Raw genomic sequence first — 19,852 nt, 5'->3', positions numbered from 1 at the left:
TCGCGCGGCGAAATGACTGACGAGTGCTGCGAGCAAATATAGCAATTAATTAATATTAATTACGGCCGCATTGACACTAATCTCGATCGATAATTCACTGTTGGCGCCGAAGTGACGGCGCCGTAGAAATATACTTTTAAAACGAATGTCCTACTTTACGATTTTTCAGTATTTACGTATCTAAAGAGCTAACCATTTGATGCAGAATATAGAATTGAAGAAAGTCCTCTATTATGAAATAGGTTTTCAATGTGAGATAACAGGTTTTCAACGCCCCAATTCAATCGCAAATCTTTTTTCGTAACGATTACACGATCTAACAACGAACTTTCCACTAAACAGATTTCGCTCCGAGGGCAATAAACTCATGGTGGAATCAACTGACGATGTCTATTAATTTTGCATCAGTATAAATGTCAGTATAAAAATCTCTTATTGCAAAATCCTTTTTCATAAAATACTTATTGCACAGCACACACCAACATTTCAAACATATTCCAATCGAATTTTATGTATAATTGCGATTTAGAAGGCAACATTTGAATATTTCTCTATTTCGCGTATCGTCGAACTTTTTAGAAAGGATGTTCAATGTTTGCGTTACTAACTTATGTACGATCTTAGAGAATCTTCGATGGCACAAACGGAAAATTTGTGCATTGTGATCGAGACCATCGATTGGACGTTCGGTTCCTTTTCCATTTTCGATCGTGCTATTGTGAGTTTCTGCGGTTGCGAAGGCGGAACATTACCGTCTCGCACCTCTTCCGTATTGCACGCCCGCACGGAAGAGCAAATAATTTCCTTTCCTTCTAATTTATCCTTATCTCGCCGCCCGCGATCTCGCCTTCGCGAGCTCTGCTCTTCCTCGCACGCGAAAATACGAAAATAGATGATGTTACGACGGGGTCTAGACGTTTCGTCGCCTGCTCTGTACGAGATGTTTATTCGCGGGATGTAATAACGAATCTCACATTGAAATTTTCCCCTGTAAGGCGCAGAAATTTTTATATTTGTTAAGGAATGGATTCTCCTACTCGTTACGAAAAACGGTACGAAAGAGCTTATCCGATTTCTGAAAATTCTATCCACTTATGTTGACGATGTTGCTATGCTTTCATTTAAATATGCCGAAAATTAAATGTGACGAATACGATTATTTCATCATATATATTTTTAACTTCACCGATGTATCTTAAGTCGAGGATTTCACGGAACTATCGTTTGAGGATTTAATCCCCTTGCCGCTTTGTACGAGTCTGAATTCTTCTTTTAATGGTTTTTCGTTTACTTTTACTACACATTCTTTTCATTACGATTACAAATAAAACGCGCTAAAGCGTAACTACAGGAGAGAACTTTCTCTTAAAATTTATCCTGAAAATCATGTGATCGCGAGGCAACACGGTATTTCAAAGAATTTTATAAGAGTTTTTTTAAATTTTACTGGTAAAATGTATGGCAAAGTTAAAAAAAGCTCTCGTAAAATCCTTTAAAATGTACCATAATTATACGATTTTCAGGGTAAATTTTAAAAGAAAATTCCCTCCGTGTAACAAGCCATGTGAATAACAACGGCACACTTACCTCTATCCGGAAAGTCCATCCCTCTAGACTGAGCAGCTTAAGAGTCGAGTTCCTGGCCAGAGCGTGGCACAGCAGCCTCGAAGGATGATCGTCCAAAGCCAGCCGGGGACTAGACAGATCTAGCAGCTGGAGACAGGGTGCCTCTGTCAGGGCCAGCACTAAGGGCATCACATCGGCCGGCCTCGACGCTCCAGCGGCCCTCAACGCATCTAAATTGCGGGCCTTCCTTACGGTCTCGCCTAGGCAACCGGCGTCCAAGCCGCCAAGAAGACATTTGGACACGTTTAGAGACCTCAGTTTGCAGTTCGGCTCTCTGAAACACAAAGCGCAACGTTATCGATCAGTCGGATTGTATTGTGGACGAGAATCCAAGGGAAATTTCCTTCCCAATCCTTTAGAAATTGAGAAGACGCAAGTACACGTGTATAAAGATAAGCTAGTCAATTTTAAAAGGATTTAAAAATCTGCAATGAAAAATAATCAAAAACTCGTGAATGTGTGCAAACAAAGAATAGGTAGTCAAGGGCTAAAAGCAAACGAGCACCGATAGGTGACATTTCAAATAAATAGATACATAAAATTTATTTGAAATAACACCTGTCGGTGCTCGTTTGTTTTTGGCCCTGGACTATCTATCATTTATTTTTAATGAAGATTTATAACATACGTAAATCATAAAGAATACTAATTGTACGCGTATACTGGAATTATCTTTAATTATTTTGCACGATTGTTGTAAACATTTTTCTCCCAAACTCCGTGTTGCATTCTCATTTTCAAGTAATACAATTTTAGAACGAGATATAATCTAAGAGAACTTCTCCGAAACAAAGGAGGATCTTTAAAACAAATCGATTTAATATTTCTTCGTACATTTTGACGCAATAATTTATTTAATTTTCTAATCGCGAAGTCTGATTTATGACGTGTCACGTCAGACAATTTGAGTTTGACTTCAGTAAGAGAAGCGAGAGCTTATCAAATTGGACGAGAGAGGAGAAAGGTTTAATCGAATCAGCTGATGAGGCAATAATCATTTAAGATTGATGATAGAGGTCTGTCGAATTGGGTCGCACTTTGCCGTTAAGTAAAAGAAAGACGTAAAAAGTACCTAACGGCAATTCCTGTCTCGGCTCTCATCATCGTCTATCAATTTTACACAAAAAACGCGGCCGTTCTCATAACAGTGACACGGAACTTCGAATGAAATGCGACTCGAAATGAAAATGGAATCGCGCAAGGGTATCTTCTTTTTGCGCGCAAAACTTTTGGGACAATTTCGAACAGATTTCATCCCGACATTGGTCTCCTTTAAAGGGGGTCGCTTGAGATTTATATAACGACGCGTCAAAGGATTATTGGAAAAGCCTAAATTTTCGGGGTCAAATATTTTCTCAAATTGGAATTATGATTAATGGATACATTTATTGAAAGTTAATCGAGACGAATGTAGCCCTTTATTTATCTTCAGCATCATTTTATCGCGCCACTTAATTTTAAGTCAGACTAATTAGTTTCTTAATTAAATTTCTCATTAAATTTCAGCTTTATCGAAATTGCCGGGAAAATGCTCACACGCGGTCTACCCAATTACATCGCAATATCAGTCCTAAATTCGGCATTTATATTTTTTGAAAGCCTCTTTCATCGTTCAGGCTCGTAATCTCCTGAAAATCAAGTGCCTTCTCTGTATAATATTAACGCCTTTTTGAAGTTCATCAAAGTTTCATCAAAGGAAGCTGTATCTGTACAAGTATCTATTTTTTTTATTATATTATATCGAATTCGATTGCTTGCAGTAGTGCGCACTCAGTGCTTTACAGTTAACAGAACTTCGTTCATTCGTTTACTAAACGGCGCACATTTCTCTGCGCCACACTCGCTACTCGTGGTACACTTACAACTGCAAATTCACGACTAGGTATTCGCCGTTTTCAGTGATAATCCACTGATTGACTTTTAGAGACCACGGGCGCGAAAAGTTGCGGCATAATTACCTGACCTTGCGCCCGTGATTTTCATTTGAGATTAATTTAACGAAACCCCGTACACGTGCGTGCGATTACGGCGCGTCACTTTCCCAAACGCCCCGTGCAATCTTGCGGCGCTAGATCGATCAACGTCACGACAACGGAACGTAATGAACAAACACGTGGCCGTGTAACGCACATGAGCGTGAGGCAACGAGCCGAATTATAGAGCGAATAATCGAATCGGCGGCGGCGGCCGACACCGCGAGGATTTACGCGCGCGTACGTGCGTTTAATGGGGGCAATTTAAGACGAACGATTCGAAGTGCGGGCCAACAGCAGCAATAGTAGCTGCAACAGCAGCAGCGGCGGCGGCGGCGGAGCCGGCCGGCGCGCTGTACCGCGTCTGGATTTAATGGTATCTACTTCGGCCCATATTTACTGACGGCCCGACCGCTATTGCCGCCGCCGCCGCGATACGTACATACGTTTCGCGATACGTCTGCTGCCGTCGCTGCTACGTACGTACGTCTAATGGCGCTGCCTTTAACGGTATCGCACGGCCCGGGCGCGGTAAATTCGCTCGAGAGCCGCCGCGCCGCTCGGTGCAGCATCTCTTCCTGTATATATACGGGGAGAGAACAAAAATACATACCGCACCCTCCACGGCGCGCGCGGCGAGAACGTACGCGTTGAATTTCTAACAAAAATAAACGTTTCTACCTAGGGAGAGAAACGGGGAACGCGCGCGCGCGCGCGGCGAATATTCCGCGAGCGTCAGGCTCGCGTAATAAAGCTGCGGATTTCGCGAGCGAGAGGGTACCGGAATTCCTTAGCGTTGCGCGGCTCCGACTTAAACTGCTCGCCGTGGCGGAAATAATCCTCGAGGCTCTTCTCAATTCGCCGAATCGTTCTTGGCAGTTCTTTGCAGATGCCTCGCGAGGCATCGCTGCATGGCCTTTCGAGAGTCACGAGCGCTGGCTAGAATTAACCGAAATTTAACTAGCGGCGTGTTCTTTTACGTCTAACAAAGCGCAAACACCTTTTTAGATATCGCGCAAAATTCGTCAGAGGCTTTTACCGCCCTTACCATATTTAACATTATTGGTCTTGTACGGTGGCAAGCGTGGCGCGGAGAAATGTGCGCCGCTTAGTGAACGAATGAACGAAAAAGATCCGAGTTCAAATCCACGGACACCGCTGGGTTTTTTCGGAATCTCCCGAAGGGAAGTGGCAACCACCGAGAGAATCTTGCCACACACACCCCTTCGGGCTGCGTTCAGGAATATCACACGAATGCCCCAGTGTATCATTTAATCCTTGTTTAACATACGGTGAGCAACAAGGGTAGAACGACGCTGGGGTACTCGGGTGGTGTTCCTGAACGCAGCCTTAAGCCTAGTGCAGACTGCACGCAGCAAGCAGCAAGCGTCGAGCAGTAGCCAATCAACGAAGAGATATTTTCTACGCCACTGCTGACGCTTCCGTAAAATTCAGCAGTGTTGGATGCTCGCTGCTCGACGCTTGCCGCTTGCTGCGTGCAGTCTGCACTAGGCTTTAAAGGTGTAGCCGTTCAGAAGGGGGTTTCCTTCAGCAAGTTTTAGCAGCCTACCGAAGATGAAGTAAAATCAAATGCTCAAGGTACCAGAAGGAGAACTAGATAAAACAGGCTTTAACCCTGATACACGTGGAAGAAGAAGGTCTTGTACAGAGCCTGCGCTTAATATATTTTTCGAAATTTAACTGTTCTTTTTTTTTCGTTTTCTTCTAGAGACAGTAGTAGAAACAGGATTGGCAAAGAGCAATTAGTGTTAAGTGTTGAGTTAACATTAATTAAGCCTCAGAGTGAGCTTTTTCGGAATTAGAAACGGGATTAGCAAAGAGTAATAAACGTTAAGTGTCAAGTTAATAATTAATTTGCAAAGTAAGCTTTTTCAGAATTAGAAATGGAGTTGGCAAAGAGTGATAAACGTTAAGCGCCGAGTTAATAATTAAACTGTAAAGTGAGCTTTTCGATTTCTTTTGAAACGGGAGAGAAGGGGAAAACGAGGTGGATTCTTCGATAAAATTAGTGTGGAACAAGCGAGTAGATTACTCTAATAAAATTACTATGGAAAATGTTTGAGGAATTCGTAAGAAATGTCTGAGATTCTCAAAACGATTGCAGAAATAAACGCAGAAACGCGCAGCGTTGAGTCTCGGGAATGTAAAGCAGCGTGTACATCTCGTATTAGAAAACGATCAAGATGCGCGAGCAACCGAACGGTTAATTTGTTAAAAACAGCGCGCGATCGACCCGGCAATTTTTCGACCCTTCGCCGTGAAAGTTTCGGGGTAATTCCGGTGGGAAGGAACACATGGCGTTTCACCATCATTCGTGGCGTGGAACACGAAATTTCCCCCGAAATAAAGCGCGGGCGATACGTCTCGGGGCCTGCGAGTATTATTGCGTCGGCGTTTAATTTTCCACGTCGCTTTACCGACGATAAATACGATCGGTTCTTTGAGTACGTCGCGTTGAGAAGGAGAGCGATTCGTGAAAATAAATGAAAACCGGCGTTCGTTTTACTCTCCATTTACTTATTTTTCAATGGTGCGGTTTTATTTGCGGAGGAACGCGAGCTACGCAAAGTAGGGTAAGGGGTTCAATTCTGTATCTTACAGTATAGTGGAAATGCTAAAAGTGAGCGTTTCCAAGGGGACGATTCGAAAGAGACGAAGCTATTTACTTTTAGCATTTTCACTGTAGCGTACACTGAGAAAAATGTCCGATTAAATATAATCGGATAATCCAATTGTAACATAATAACAAACGGATATATCCGATTAAATTGTATATCCGATAAAACAATGCGATCGATTTTTCAATCAAGTTTCATCGGTGACTGCATTTCATCAGATGTATTCATAATTTAATCGGGAAACGTAATTTGAAACAACAACCATCGGAAACGATGTTTAATTGGTTTATCCGATAAAAATTTTTCTCAGTGGAAGATACGGAATTCACATAGTAATCTAATTAGCTACTTCCGGCTGTGTCAGGTCCTAAATGACGTTTCTAATTAGTTTAGATCTTAGAAATGACGTTGACGTCTCTAATTAGTTTAGATCTTAAAAAGGACCGAGTTAAAATTTGTTTATACAGAATTGACATCCAGGTGACCAAATTCGGATCAGATACCAGTATAGGGATAGAGCAAGATGACCAAATGCGGATCAACAATTTGACAAATCGCTAACAAGCAATGCAAAAACACGTCGATGCCTTTCATGATATCGACAATATAGCATAGAGTTGTAAATATATAAAAGAGCGATATTTAAGTGAGTTACTTAAAAATGTCGCTTATTAGCGACTCGTCAAATTGTTGATCCGCATTCGGTCATCTTGCCCTAGCTAATAAAATCCTTTCAAACCAAATTGCACCTCCTTCAATTCGCCGAATACGCGAGTTAAGATTTCAGATCTATATATTCCAATTAAAGTACAGACCCATTTCTTTCTCATATTTAATAACAAAGCTAATTATGTGCATAACGATTCGCGGAGAAAATTTGCTCTTGAAATTTATCCTGAAAATCATATGTCGTGGAACCACACGGCATTTCGAAGAATTTTATTTTGGAAAATTTATATGTTGGAAAATTTTTTGAAATGTTACCACACATTTTACTAGTAAATATACTTACAATAAGTATACACTTTACTAGTAAAATGGATGGTAAAATTTCAAAGAACTCGTATAAGGTTGTTTAAACCGCCACGTTGTCCCAACGACCACATGATTTTCAGGGTAAATTTTAAGAGAAAATTCTCCCCGTGCATATTTTTATATACACAATTCTGCGGTATTGCATTTAAAAGGCGTAGAATTCATCGGACAAATTGGGCGTGCTGATTGCGTTGACTTTATTAATAATTACTCGATAAATATTTCACGTACCTCTATTAATAATTAATGAGTCCGTGTATTGCAGCGCAGTAATGCGCGAAGTGACAGTTTTATTAAGTATTAACGAGCGTCATTTATTCAATATCTACACGATCGGCGTTCATTTATACAGGGTGTTCTGTAATACCCGCCTCACCTCTTATTTACGAATAGAGTGGACTAGACTGAGTCGAAAAGTCCTGTACTATTTTGCAATTTTCGCAATTTTCGCAACATAACGCCCTGTATTTACTTCCCGACTTATCCGCGAATCGCGTTGGATTCGCGCGACGTGTCGCGGCGCGGCGCGACGAGATTTCGCGCGAACAGAACGCGTTTACCGCGGCCGGGATAAGCCCCGGGGCCGCAATGGAGTCCGCGATCGTAAGTCAAACTGGCCGCGGCGATATTGCGCTTAAGTTTCGACAGTTTTACCGGCGCGGGGATTTCGCGGCGGGACGGCGCTGCGCCGCGAAATCCCCGCGCCGGTTTAAAGGAAAATGGAACGCGGCGCATTTTTACCGGGGTGTTAACTCCACCTCGCCACCTCGGCTTTATCGCGTCGCCTTTTATTGCCGCCGTATTCGAAGTCACTCGACTTTACGCTCTTATAAAGAGCGATGCCCTTTGTTCGCCGCCGGTTCACGGAGAACAAACATTTCACAACAATCGCGAGATATTTATTCGCTGACGAAACAGCATTACAATTTGACGCGCGGGAACGCGATGCTGTAAAAGCGAGCGAGAATTTGACGTTGGAGCCTCGGCGTTGTGAAACCACGTTATAACTTTGACTCCTCTCTTTTTTTTCCCCCCTCTCTCGTGGCATTAATAAGACAAATATGTCAATTTGGCGAGAGTTGCCGCCGGGAACTTCCGGAACGTTACCGCATTATATTCGTTGGAATAAAAAATATATGCGCTCGTGTATATTTACGTAGTTCAAATTAGTTTATTTTAATAATAATACATGTAAGGGGATGCTGGAGCGATTCTGCACCTTTTGCACCTTTTGCACCTGGAAACATTTGTGTAATATACAAATTATGTGACTTTTGAGTACAGACAGACAGTGTTCTATTAAATCTTCTAGAGATTGGTCGTCATTTGAGTATTACACAAATGTTTCCATGAACTGACAGTCCTAGATGCAAAAGGTGTAGAATTACTCCAGCGTCCCCAGAAAAGTTATGCCGCGACACGGACCAAAAACACTTTGCCGAGATAAACTGATATGCACATTTTTCGTATCCGACAATAAGTCATGTAATAAATTCTACGGGGAAAATCGCGCGATACAGACCTCATATTCCCTTCGTGGCGAACGACCGGCGAGTTTCCGCGGCGCGCGAAGTTGCACCGCGAAAGAAAAATACCGGGTACTTAACTGCGTTATATACCCGACGTGCGTCTCGCGGAATACCCTCCCGCTTTCAACTTCGCTTCAGCCTGCTCTTTCGACAAGTTCCTGCGAGTTGCACCTCCGGGATCTTCGGCGATCTCTCGCGAAGCTTGTTAGGTAGATACAGTGGAACTCCGTTTATCCGGAGAAATCCGTGCTCGGTAGTTGATGTACCGAGCCCCTTGCTAAGTTGTTATTACTACAAGTGCCGTATTATATTATAATCAATAATACGCGAGCATATATTGCGCACGTACACTTTATGCAAGATAATTCCACCAAAATATACGTACACTAAGAAAACTATTCAATTAAATATAATCGGATAATCAAATTGCATGAGAACAAACGGATATACCCGATTAATTGTATATTCGATGAAAAATGTGATCGGGTGAAAACCGAATTCACGGTATTTTTACAAAATCTAGCATTGCTGAGCGCAATTTTTCTTCGCTTCCAGAAAAAATTAGGAACGACATGTAGGAAACTTGACGACTCGCGTTGGTAACCCATCGAGTTTGCCATGGACAATGGATGCAGGTGTGACCGAATGTGTAAATAGTATTTGCACACTTGCGTTAGTCTAAATAAAACAAACGAATTCGCAAGTTTAATTTTCATAGCGTGAGCTTCGATATTCAAACCGATAGATCCAGCTTACGTCTTCTCTCGCTTAAAACCGACAGAAAGAGAGAAAGAGCTTACGGAATGTAGATTCTATCAATATCGAAGTAATCTCCACGGTACTGAAAAATCGGATGACATCAGTTTAAGATGTAAACGTTACCGTTTACACCCCTCGGCTGTTTATTCGCGGTTGTTATCGGATTATCCGGAGAAAGTGGCGGGCGAGCTAAATCCGCCTCCATCGTCTCAAGAAACGCTAATAAAACGTGCTGGACCGGTTCGCAAAAGTGCTCCAACTGCCTTTTCAAACCCAGGTGGAAAATTGAAATCTTCCCTCGACGCGCTCCCGCGCGAAAGTAACGACGCTAATTTGGATAAAGAGTCCGCGTCTCTCGCGAGCGACTCCCACAAGTTTCTTATCAGACGCACTGAAGTGAAAATCGTAGATAGAAGATTTTATTTGGGCCAGCCGGAATATTCCTATACAGTCTGGCCCTCGCTCGGTCAATCGCTACGATACATTGTATATTTTTATAACATTAAAATAAACTGAGACCAAGAGGCTCTCAAAGAAGCTTAAAGATAGAAGTTAGTGGGCTGTACAGGACTTAATAAGTTAATAACGCGTATAAATTACAATCTCAAGTCCAATAATAATTAAAAAACGACCAAGTGAAAGAGGCGACATGAACTCACGGCATTTTTACAAAATCTGCCGAGCGCAATCTTTTCTCGCTTACATAAAAAATTAGGAACGATATGTAGGAGACTTGACGACTCACGTTGGTAGCCCATCGAGCTTGCCATGGACAATGGATACAGTTCTGACTCAACTTTTTTATCGCGAGTGCCTGACTGGCCTCTCTAATCCCGGGAGCCGTGTCTCTTATCGCGAGCTGTGTTGCGCGTGATTTAGGAAGCTCGTCGGGAGCTCGACGAAAGTGTTGGCGGGAGAAGATCGTCCGACGGCGATGAAAAACGTCGGCGAAACTTGAAACGATGAAAAATCGCCGGCCTCCCAGGCCCGGGAATTCGCGAACTCGCGTTACGCCGGGCGAACTTCGCCGGCGAATCGGCGAAATAACCCCGTCGTTTCCCGTCGAAGCGATGTATCTTCGTTCGCGAGCACCCTCGAAAACGCCCCGCGTATTCTCCAGGTACTTGTACCCGGAGTCCATGCTGATGTTTGGACGTTGATATCCCGCGCCGAAGATGATCCGCGAGAAACAAGGGTGAGAAAAATCGCGGTGTCGTTTATTACGGAATTTTTGGGGCAGCGATAAATTTATCTTAAATCTGATCCACCGTGCTTATCGTCGAGTCCGACAAGGTTGGATTTATGTTAGTTGCGAGCGATTTATTTTCCCCGGTCTCGAACGTTTGATATTTTCAAAGCAAACGCCGGGCCTCGGTTTAACAAATCGATCAGACGAATTGTCGATTCTTAATCGAAAGTGCATGCATACGAAACGTCTATTTTCTATCAAAATATAACGTTATTCTTATGATTTTCCAGATCTGCTATAACCAATTCAAAAGTACATTAATCCACGTCCACAAATTTTATAAACGGATATGCCATGGACGACCATCGTGTGTTTGAAGGATATTTTGTGGATATTCTGAATATTAAGAATAATCGTAAGATGTTTTTCGGATATCCGCACAATGAGTTATCTTTTGACGAGGAAAACTAATGTTCAAAGCTCACAACGTTTCGGCCATGGTTTGTGGTCCTTTTCAAGTGATATCGTATCAAATGTTCAGCGTAATAAATTAAAGTACGTAATTAAGTAATTGCTTAGGCGAACCTAAGCTCTGCTCCTTTAATTTGTTACACTGAACACTTGATACAATATCACTGGAAAAGGACCACAAACCATGGTGGAAACGTTGTGAGTTTTCAACATAAAAATTGCCAGACACGGTCAAGTCATCTCATCGGAGTCTTAAAAATATATATATATATTACAAGTTTACATTTATAAAGGCCCTGTGTCCACGATGCTAGAATTTGGACACGGGCCTTAAGAAACTCAGTTGAACCTAAAAATTTCTTTAAATCCACGCTACAATCTTCTTTATCGCGGAATATGTGATTTTTTTTACACATATAAATCTCGCGAATTCCGAAGAGTTTCTTCCCGAGCCAAAATCTATCGTTGATTACGACGTGACATCCGCGGCAAGACCATTTTTCACGGAAATATCTTTCCGATCCTCAAGCGAACGGAACGTTCGACAGACGTTGAACATGTTACTCCGAATGATTCGGAATAAAATTCTACAAGGAGGCGGAGAATGAGAGGAATTGCGATATCTCGTGTAACGGAGGCTCGCGCGGGGCGCGATGATCGATAAGTCTCGATCGCGCGTTTAACGCGGCTGCAGCCTCGATGAGGGATCGGGCGCGATTCGGCGTGACTTGCGAAATTTCGGGGGGCGAAATAGCCCGTCGTTATCTCGACGATGGGAATCGATTATGACGGACGATCCACCCCCCGCCCGGCTGGCACGGAACGTGTATATTTTGACGCTTATGGAAAATCTTGGACAGCACGTTTATGAAGGATGACGGAACACGCGGGCAGAAAGCGAGATCGATTAGTCGCCTTTTGTCCCGGCTCTCTTTTCCATGGGGGAAAACGCCGATAAACGTCATTTAGACGCACCCGCGCGGTACATCGATCTCTTTTAGCCGCGAAATATGGACGAGGCAGACGCTATTTTTTCGCTGGCGCGGAGACGCACCGGCGTTACGACCGCTAATAGACTTTTCTTACGAGAAACGGATAATCGAAATTCAGCGATTTTTTTTTTTCAGAGGACGCAGGCCCGCTTTTTGACGTTTCGCTTATTTTCGCAACTTATTTCTAAAAAAAAAGGGTGAATTATATCCCGATAGAATGTCATAAACGAATAACGGAAAAACACAGTGGAAAAATGCTTGTTTGCACAACATCTACACGGATACGTACGAAAAAATATCACTTATATAAATAAAAGTGATATAATAAAATTTTTACGAAACGCGAAACGTCAACATGTTCTCAATGGAAAAATTTCAACGGAAACTAAATAGAGAAAACTTTTCACGCATATTCGCATTTTTTGCTCTGCAAAAAAATTCGGTAAAATTATTTGTTTTTTAATTTTAATGAATCGGCGAGCGTTTTTCGTTTAGAGGCGGAGTCAGATTCAAGCGAGATGTAACAAGGCAGCTGCGCGTAATTGTATATTTTCGGACGGCCTTGCGGAAGTTCGGGTGCTCCGATGTTCCCAGTGATATTTCTTCGGCGCACAGCTCCGGCGCGCGTTTCTCGCGCGCTTTGGAAATTCTGACGTTATTTTTCTCGCGCGCCCGTAAGTTCAGGTCGCGGCGAGAGTCGACGGCAGCAACGCGATAAAGGCCGGTACGAGAAATTTAATGGAAATACGTTCGCGCGTCGCGGATACACGTCGGGAAGGCGCGCTGAAGAGAGCAAAGCGGAAAGGCGCGGACCCGCGGTGCCCGTGGAATAATCTCGGGGGATATTTTTCCGCCGAGGACTCCAATTTGCCGGTATCCGCGCGACCCGGCGTCCGACTCGGCGAAGGCGAGTTTTTAATTAAAAACATCACCTTCGCCCGGTACACCTCGCCCACACCTGTTACACACACGCATACCGCATACGTCACGAAGTCGCAGTGGGTCGCGAAATTTACCGTATCCCGAAATTCGGCGAAAACACGCCCGGGCGTCCGAAAAACACGTCACGTAGATCTGACGTTGGTGCGCGCGCTCAATTTATGACGTAAGGGGTAACTGCAAATTAGATTCCCGGGGTCGCTTTTACGCCGTGCATTTAACGTCGATAACGAATACAAATCCTCGCGAAATTGCTCGCCGGGCTCTATTCAGCGGCGGCGGTACGTAGCGGGTAACAACGTAATTTTCTCGCGCGATATTATGCGACGATAATCTGCAATAATACGCAAGACGCGGTTCCATTAACCCCACGGCCCGCCCCCCGCGGTCGCTATCGATGCCCGCGCATTCATCATATGTTTCGCGCGGGCTTAATTTACTCCAGAAACAAACGAATAAACATTTTCAATTTCTTTTTAATAACGAAATGGGAGAACCCATCGGCCATTGATTGAACTTAATCCATCGAGATCGTGTTTACTTCCCGAACATCGAAGCCAGCGAGCAGCGTTTTATCATATTGATATAAAAGTGAATAAAAGTTGAGTATAAATTCCCGAATGTTTTATTAAGAATACACATAAATGTACACTAAAGAGTGAGTGCTTTTTATGAACGAGAAAAAAATTACTTTTAAAAACTGCTCGTTGCATCGCAGAAAATCTGACGAGTCTCTGGCTAGTTATTTTCACGTTCGGCGAAAGTATTATGCGATTTCGATGGGTTAAAGACACTTGAAATAACTTTCAAATCGCCTGTCTTTTATCACTCGTTCGCATTTCCTGATCGATGATATTATTTTCAGTTCGACCATGACAAACGCGCAAGTGAGATAATCGCGACGGCTATTTTTCCCCCAACGAGGATATTAATGGAAATTAATCGCATTCTAGTGGATTGGACAATTTGTATTAATCGTAGGAAAAAATTAAAACGCACACTGCTAGTGACGTAAACCGCGGGCCGCCAGCACCATCGAGTGCTGCGCGAGCTACGTTGCACAGTAAAAAATCGTGTGTTCAAATGTTAAAATTTTCTTGTGTTACAAAGATTTCATTCTTACTTCAATGTAAAATTAACATAAAACAGATATGCTGTTATTTTCGTAACACTTTTATGTGCTATATTGATGTTAACATAATAACTTGACACTTTATGTATGTTATTGAAAAATTGAACATTATTTTGAGTTCTTTTAACACAACTATTTCACAAAATCAACCGAAACCTGTAGTATCGACGTTTCTTAAAAATTACTTCGACTATTCTGATTTGCAACCATTCGTACAGTTTACTTATCCTGTCTGTTTCTATTACATCACACTTAAGGTTGAAAGAACATAAGCGTAAATGTGAAGCACAGTGTTGATTAATTAACATTTATAATTTGTCAAAAAGTAACACGCGCGATAAATGTTAATTTAACTTACAATTTAGAGTGGACTTTCTGGGACATGTAAAAAATTTTAACATTTTATTTTTTACTGTGTACGAGGCTCACGCACGCTTGTGTTGCGTGCGTGAACATTGTGGTGTAGCACCGAATGGTGCTGGCGGCCCAAAGCTTGCATCATGATTCATCGCTCAATGTTACAATTACCTCAGAAGGAGCTGCGCTTATATCGGAGGCGCGAGAGCGTATCTCGCGATCAAGCGAGAACGAGCAATTAACCGTAGGGGCGGAGCGCAAGTTATTTATCACGTTCGTAATCGAACACGCACGTACCGAGCGATTTCGTAGGCGCGAACAAGAGGAACGGCCGATGGGGCAGGTGGCGGCGGGACTTTTATTCCTGTCGCGGTCTTAAGAAATCTTCCCCCGAGATCTTTAGAATACAGTTGGGAGCACCCGCGTCGGTTCGCATCTGCGAGAAATGGATCGACTTCCTTCCTCCGGCCGCGACCAGCTGGACCGCGCGACACTCCGGCGATTACGCGAACAATAAATCACGGGACGCGCGCTGTTTTAAATAATATTAATGGTCCACGTACAGACATGCAGCGACGTAAGATCTGCAAGGCGCGAAGATAAATTAACATCTAACCCAGCTGCAATCGTCTTGCAATCCCAGCCTCCTAATGCTCGAGAGATTAAAAATGCAGGCGTTCCCTCCGATGTCTTGGTAAAAGGAATTTACGAAAACTCAAGTTATATAATTTGTAACAAGTTATAAGGTAACCTACTTGTGGCCGACGTTGCACAGTTATGTAGAAAACTTGTTGGAAAAATAAATATCAAGTCACTCGAGGAATATTTTACAGGCAATGAGGCGGTAAATATAAATTTCAGAGTATTCATGTGTCCAAATTTTGCAAAGGAAAAAAAAAGAAGATTACATTTCAGGCCCGCGCCCGAATAATTCCGCAAATTATTCGCGCGGACCTCGCGCAGCTCCGGGCAAGCTCCGACAGTAATTAGGCGAAATATCGGGCTTCTCGCACGGATAAGCGCACGGCTCGCCGAACTTTCCGAGTTCCATCTCGTCCGGGAAGAACTAAAACTCTCGGGACGATATCTAATGGTCGACCGGAGTGCCGGCGAACACATCCCGTTTCTTCGTTGTCGGGATGCCGAGAATGACGATAGGAGTTGCGCGATTTCTGCAAGTTTGCGGCGCGCCGGGGAGAAAGGCTGTTGACGTAATCGAGGGGATCGAGCTGCCGGCCGAAGTTTCCGCCTATCTACGTCCGCGAACTTCGCATAATTCCGCCGACGAAATATTCGCTTTAATTTCCATAACTCATTTGCCGGTCGTTCGGAGAAGAAGGAGACCCCCGAGCAAGTTCGTGGGTGCTCTACGTAGCGCGTCCTCGAGAAGCTCCTCTTCGCAGAGGAGGTAATCAGGAAGGGACGAGTTGCTCGGCCATTCGCGAGATTCGCTTCAAGGTCGCGAATGTAATACGCCCTTTCCTTCGTACTAACGACAGTTCGGGAAGCGAGTTGAACGGCAAGGAGATCGTTTCTCTCCCAAAAAATCTCTTTTCTTTCCGAAGAGTCGTCGTCCTTACTTCTAAAGTTTGTCCTCCGCCCTTCTTCTTTTTCGGAAAATTCCCTCCCGAAATTCCACGTATGTGTCTAAATTTTTATTGAAATTACCAAATGGTAAAGCACTCTCGCAAATTTTCACGCAACACTAGAGACGCAATTATTATTTCAAATGTAATGTTTCATCAGCACGTGACTGTCTCTTGCTGAATATTTTATTCAGTCGGACATGTTTATGCGATTATTGTATCGGAACGCATGCCGCAGGAATATATATGCAGGGACGCTCGTATTCATTTATACGTAAAAATGTATCTATATGCATCAAGACTGATCGACACTCGACCGTCACTCGTTTCACGGTCCATCTCGACCGTAAAACATTCAGTTGTGATGGTAATTATGATGGTAATGGCAAATGTGATTAAGTCGATAACGAAATGTTGCGCATAATTATTAACGTTACCGCGTATAATGTCATTCTACATGAAATTATTGGGTTTTCATGCTGAACTATTGGTGCGCACGATAGACGAAGATCGATCGGGATTTATGCGGCATCAACGTTTCGCGGTGGCCGCAGATTGAATCTTCCCTCCTCCCGGATGATTAGTAGCGCGTAACTGCATATTCGCATGCGTTCTGATAAATAATATCGCTCACGAATAAATTTATTCTAACGTAGAAGGTGTAAGAGCGCCCGCAAAACAGATGCAAAGGGTGTTTTATGGACAAAAGAAATGGCGAGAGTTCACTGAAACGACGTTCATTCACGTCGTGTCACGATGAAAGAAACAATGTTAAAGATAAAAGAAATATATAATTATGATAATATCTATAATATTTATCCAAAGATGTCTCCAGATTAAATTAAATTCTAAATAGTATATGTGTTTCCGCCCATTTCCCTTTTCCTTCATATAATTAATAACGATAACTTGACAAGAAGATAAAAAGTCATGCGAGACAAAACGAATTACCTGATAGCGTTGAATATCTCGTGGAAACCGGTGCCCTGATGACTGGCGACGTCGCACGTGGGCAGAGGATGCAGCAAGGGCAGCCGATGGCAGAGCACGCTGTCGCTGTTTCTCTTGCTGCTTCCGTTGCTGTCTCGATCCCGATCGTTTTGAGGCAGAGGCCCGTTGCCGGTATTGGGCGCCGGACCCAAGCCTAGGCCCAGGGGTAGCCGCGGTAGAGTAGCGGGTCGTGTCAGGCTGCCGTAAGCCGTTAGCGCGCCCCTGGGTAAGGACGAGTAGCAGCGATTCAGCGGTAGCGTGCCGAGGGTGCTGGATGCGCAGCCGCTGCTGCCGGAGCCGGAGCCGGAGCCGGAGCCTGAACCTGAACCTGTGACATTGTCGCATCACACAGAATGGCATCGTCGGACTTTGCAATCTTAAAGTTCTACACGCGGAGAGGCCGGCTAAGGCAAAAATAACTAAAAGTAAAATGTTGCCGTATAACTAGTAGGGGCATCTACATTGCTCTGTGTCGCAACATTCGCTAAGTTTGCTGCACAAAACGCACCTATAGTTGTCTCCACTACTTATCATACCAATGTGGGTAAGGCAGCCACAGATATAGCTGACCCAAATATTACTATTTATTGGGGTTGCGCCAACCCTAATTAGACATGTGGCAACCATATCGACCTCTCCGTGTAGGTCTCAGAGCGAGTCAAACGAAGAAAGAAATAACGATAAGAGCGATACAAGGGGAATTAAATATTACTTATCAATTATCGCTGTAAAAGCGGTCAAAACACAAAAGACCTCCCGCAATGTTCGATATTCGTATAGCACTCGTACACTCGTACTCGGGATCAAATATTAAACTCGACGGAGCTACGTTCCTACCGTGCGATTGATTTAAAGGAAAAGTTAAATAAATCCGCGCGGAAAACCTTTATGACGCGGAGGGATGAAGGACAGGGAGGGTAGCGCGAAATTGAAAAACCGAAAGACGGGGTTTATGAAGGGTGATTTGTTCTTCTCGTACGAGCGAGCAACGTGATGACGATACGTAACTTTTTATGGGGTAGACGCCCCGCACAATTTCCACTTGTCTTATCGATAGTAACCTTCGCCGGAGCGCTATACGGAACGTAAGCGGTGGTTGCCGTCACGAATAAATTTTTTTAGAGGCTTCTTTATAGCGGTAAATACTCTTCTCGGCCACGGATGCAATTTATGTAATTCCGCGAGCGCGCAGTATCGCCACAGATACCCTTAGCTTTCTTGTGTAAAATGAAAGAGTTTTATATTTTTATTTTCATATGCTTTCATTAATATATTTGTATTCTAATTGTTTTATATATGTGTAATATATAAAATGTTTCTGAATAGAAATGATATTCTAAGAGAGAGAGAGAGAGAGAGAGAGGGAAAGAGATTTTTCATTATTTAATTACTACTTATTGTAAATTTACTCTGTGTGCATCTTGCACTTTTCAATAATTTTTAAATACATCTAGTTCTTTGGGGGAAAAAAACAACAATTTTGTGCACTATATAATAACAAAAGATGAAGAGAATAAGCATAATCTACATGAATATTTTTGAACAAAGAAACATGATGCGTTCAGAATGATTTGACGAGAGTAAATGAATAAACGGAAAACAGTGAATTCGGATATCAAATCCCATAACCATCTCCGTTTTCCGGTTTCGCGAAGTGGCACAGATTTTTCTCTCTTTCCCAGTGTCGATTTTATTGAATCGGGACGCAGATTTCGGTTACAGAGCGAATTTTATCAGCGTTAAACTCGTAACCGCGCGGTAACGCGTTGTTCTGTAATCGGGCCCGCTGTGTAACGCGATCAATCAACGGCAGGCCACGTAGGACGAGTTATCCGAGCGGTAGTACACCACCACGTACGATAATTGTGCCATCGCGTCCGGCGCATTGCAACGAGCGTTTCGTAATTACTAATTAAATTAGGGAATGTTTATCGCTATTTCGAGAGAGCTCTGCCATCGCATCCGTCTAGAATTGCAGCCGAATGCAACCAGCAGTGGCGTAGAAAATCCAAGAAGTTAAAATTAAAATATTATTTCTACGTTTCTTAACTTCAAATAATTATACTGTGTCTTACATTGCACCACCTATTACATTAGTCAGATATTGTTTTATTTCTAAAAGAAAATATTTTCTGATATTCTATTATGATGCAAAGAATAGCGCAAGTGACAGAAAGTGAAACAAGAGTAAAACCAGTGATAGAAATATGCTCCGTACGGATCTTCGTGCCGAGTAATAGTTTTGCGTATTCCATTTTTTCAGCAAACTGCGTGCCAAGTAATACCGTTTTTTGAAACACACTCTCTGACTGAACTGAAATCGAAATGGTGTGCCTAATTAAAGTGTTAATCAGTTTAATAATGACGCTAAATGAGCATCTTTTAGGAACGAACCGTAAAGAATGCATTATGAAAAATATTATTTCAGTCAGGGTGAAAAATTAAAATCTTTTCCTCTCTGTGAATAAATTTGACAAGTCTAAACCTGAACTACTTAAACCCGTGCTCTCTCCCTCGCCTATTTTGCCCCCCGTAGCTACGACGATGCCGTTAACGTTAACAGTGCTCCGGATGTTCAACGAGAGATGCGCTGTTCAGGCAAGCTCAAATGGGGGATTCCACGGTACGGGTTTGA

At 43.0% G+C, this 19,852-nt stretch overlaps 1 protein-coding gene across 1 annotated transcript in view; it reads right to left on the bottom strand.

The window, feature by feature from the left end:
* LOC105569775 overlaps window positions 1-19,852 on the bottom strand; it is a 141,414-nt gene that overhangs the window by 27,608 nt on the left and 93,954 nt on the right. The window contains exons 8-9 of the mRNA XM_012026500.1: window positions 17,179-17,545; window positions 1,588-1,900 (exon numbers count right to left, since the gene is read on the bottom strand). Coding sequence (XP_011881890.1) covers window positions 1,588-1,900; window positions 17,179-17,545 — 680 coding nt within the window. The remainder of the gene's footprint in view (window positions 1-1,587; window positions 1,901-17,178; window positions 17,546-19,852) is intronic.

Source organism: Vollenhovia emeryi, unplaced genomic scaffold (genome assembly GCF_000949405.1).
Source record: "Vollenhovia emeryi isolate VEMERY1.0 unplaced genomic scaffold, V.emery_V1.0 DF939123.1, whole genome shotgun sequence".
NCBI lineage: Eukaryota > Metazoa > Arthropoda > Insecta > Hymenoptera > Formicidae > Vollenhovia > Vollenhovia emeryi.
Note: the sequence above shows the minus strand (reverse complement) of the source record. Positions and strands in the feature narration are given on the sequence as shown.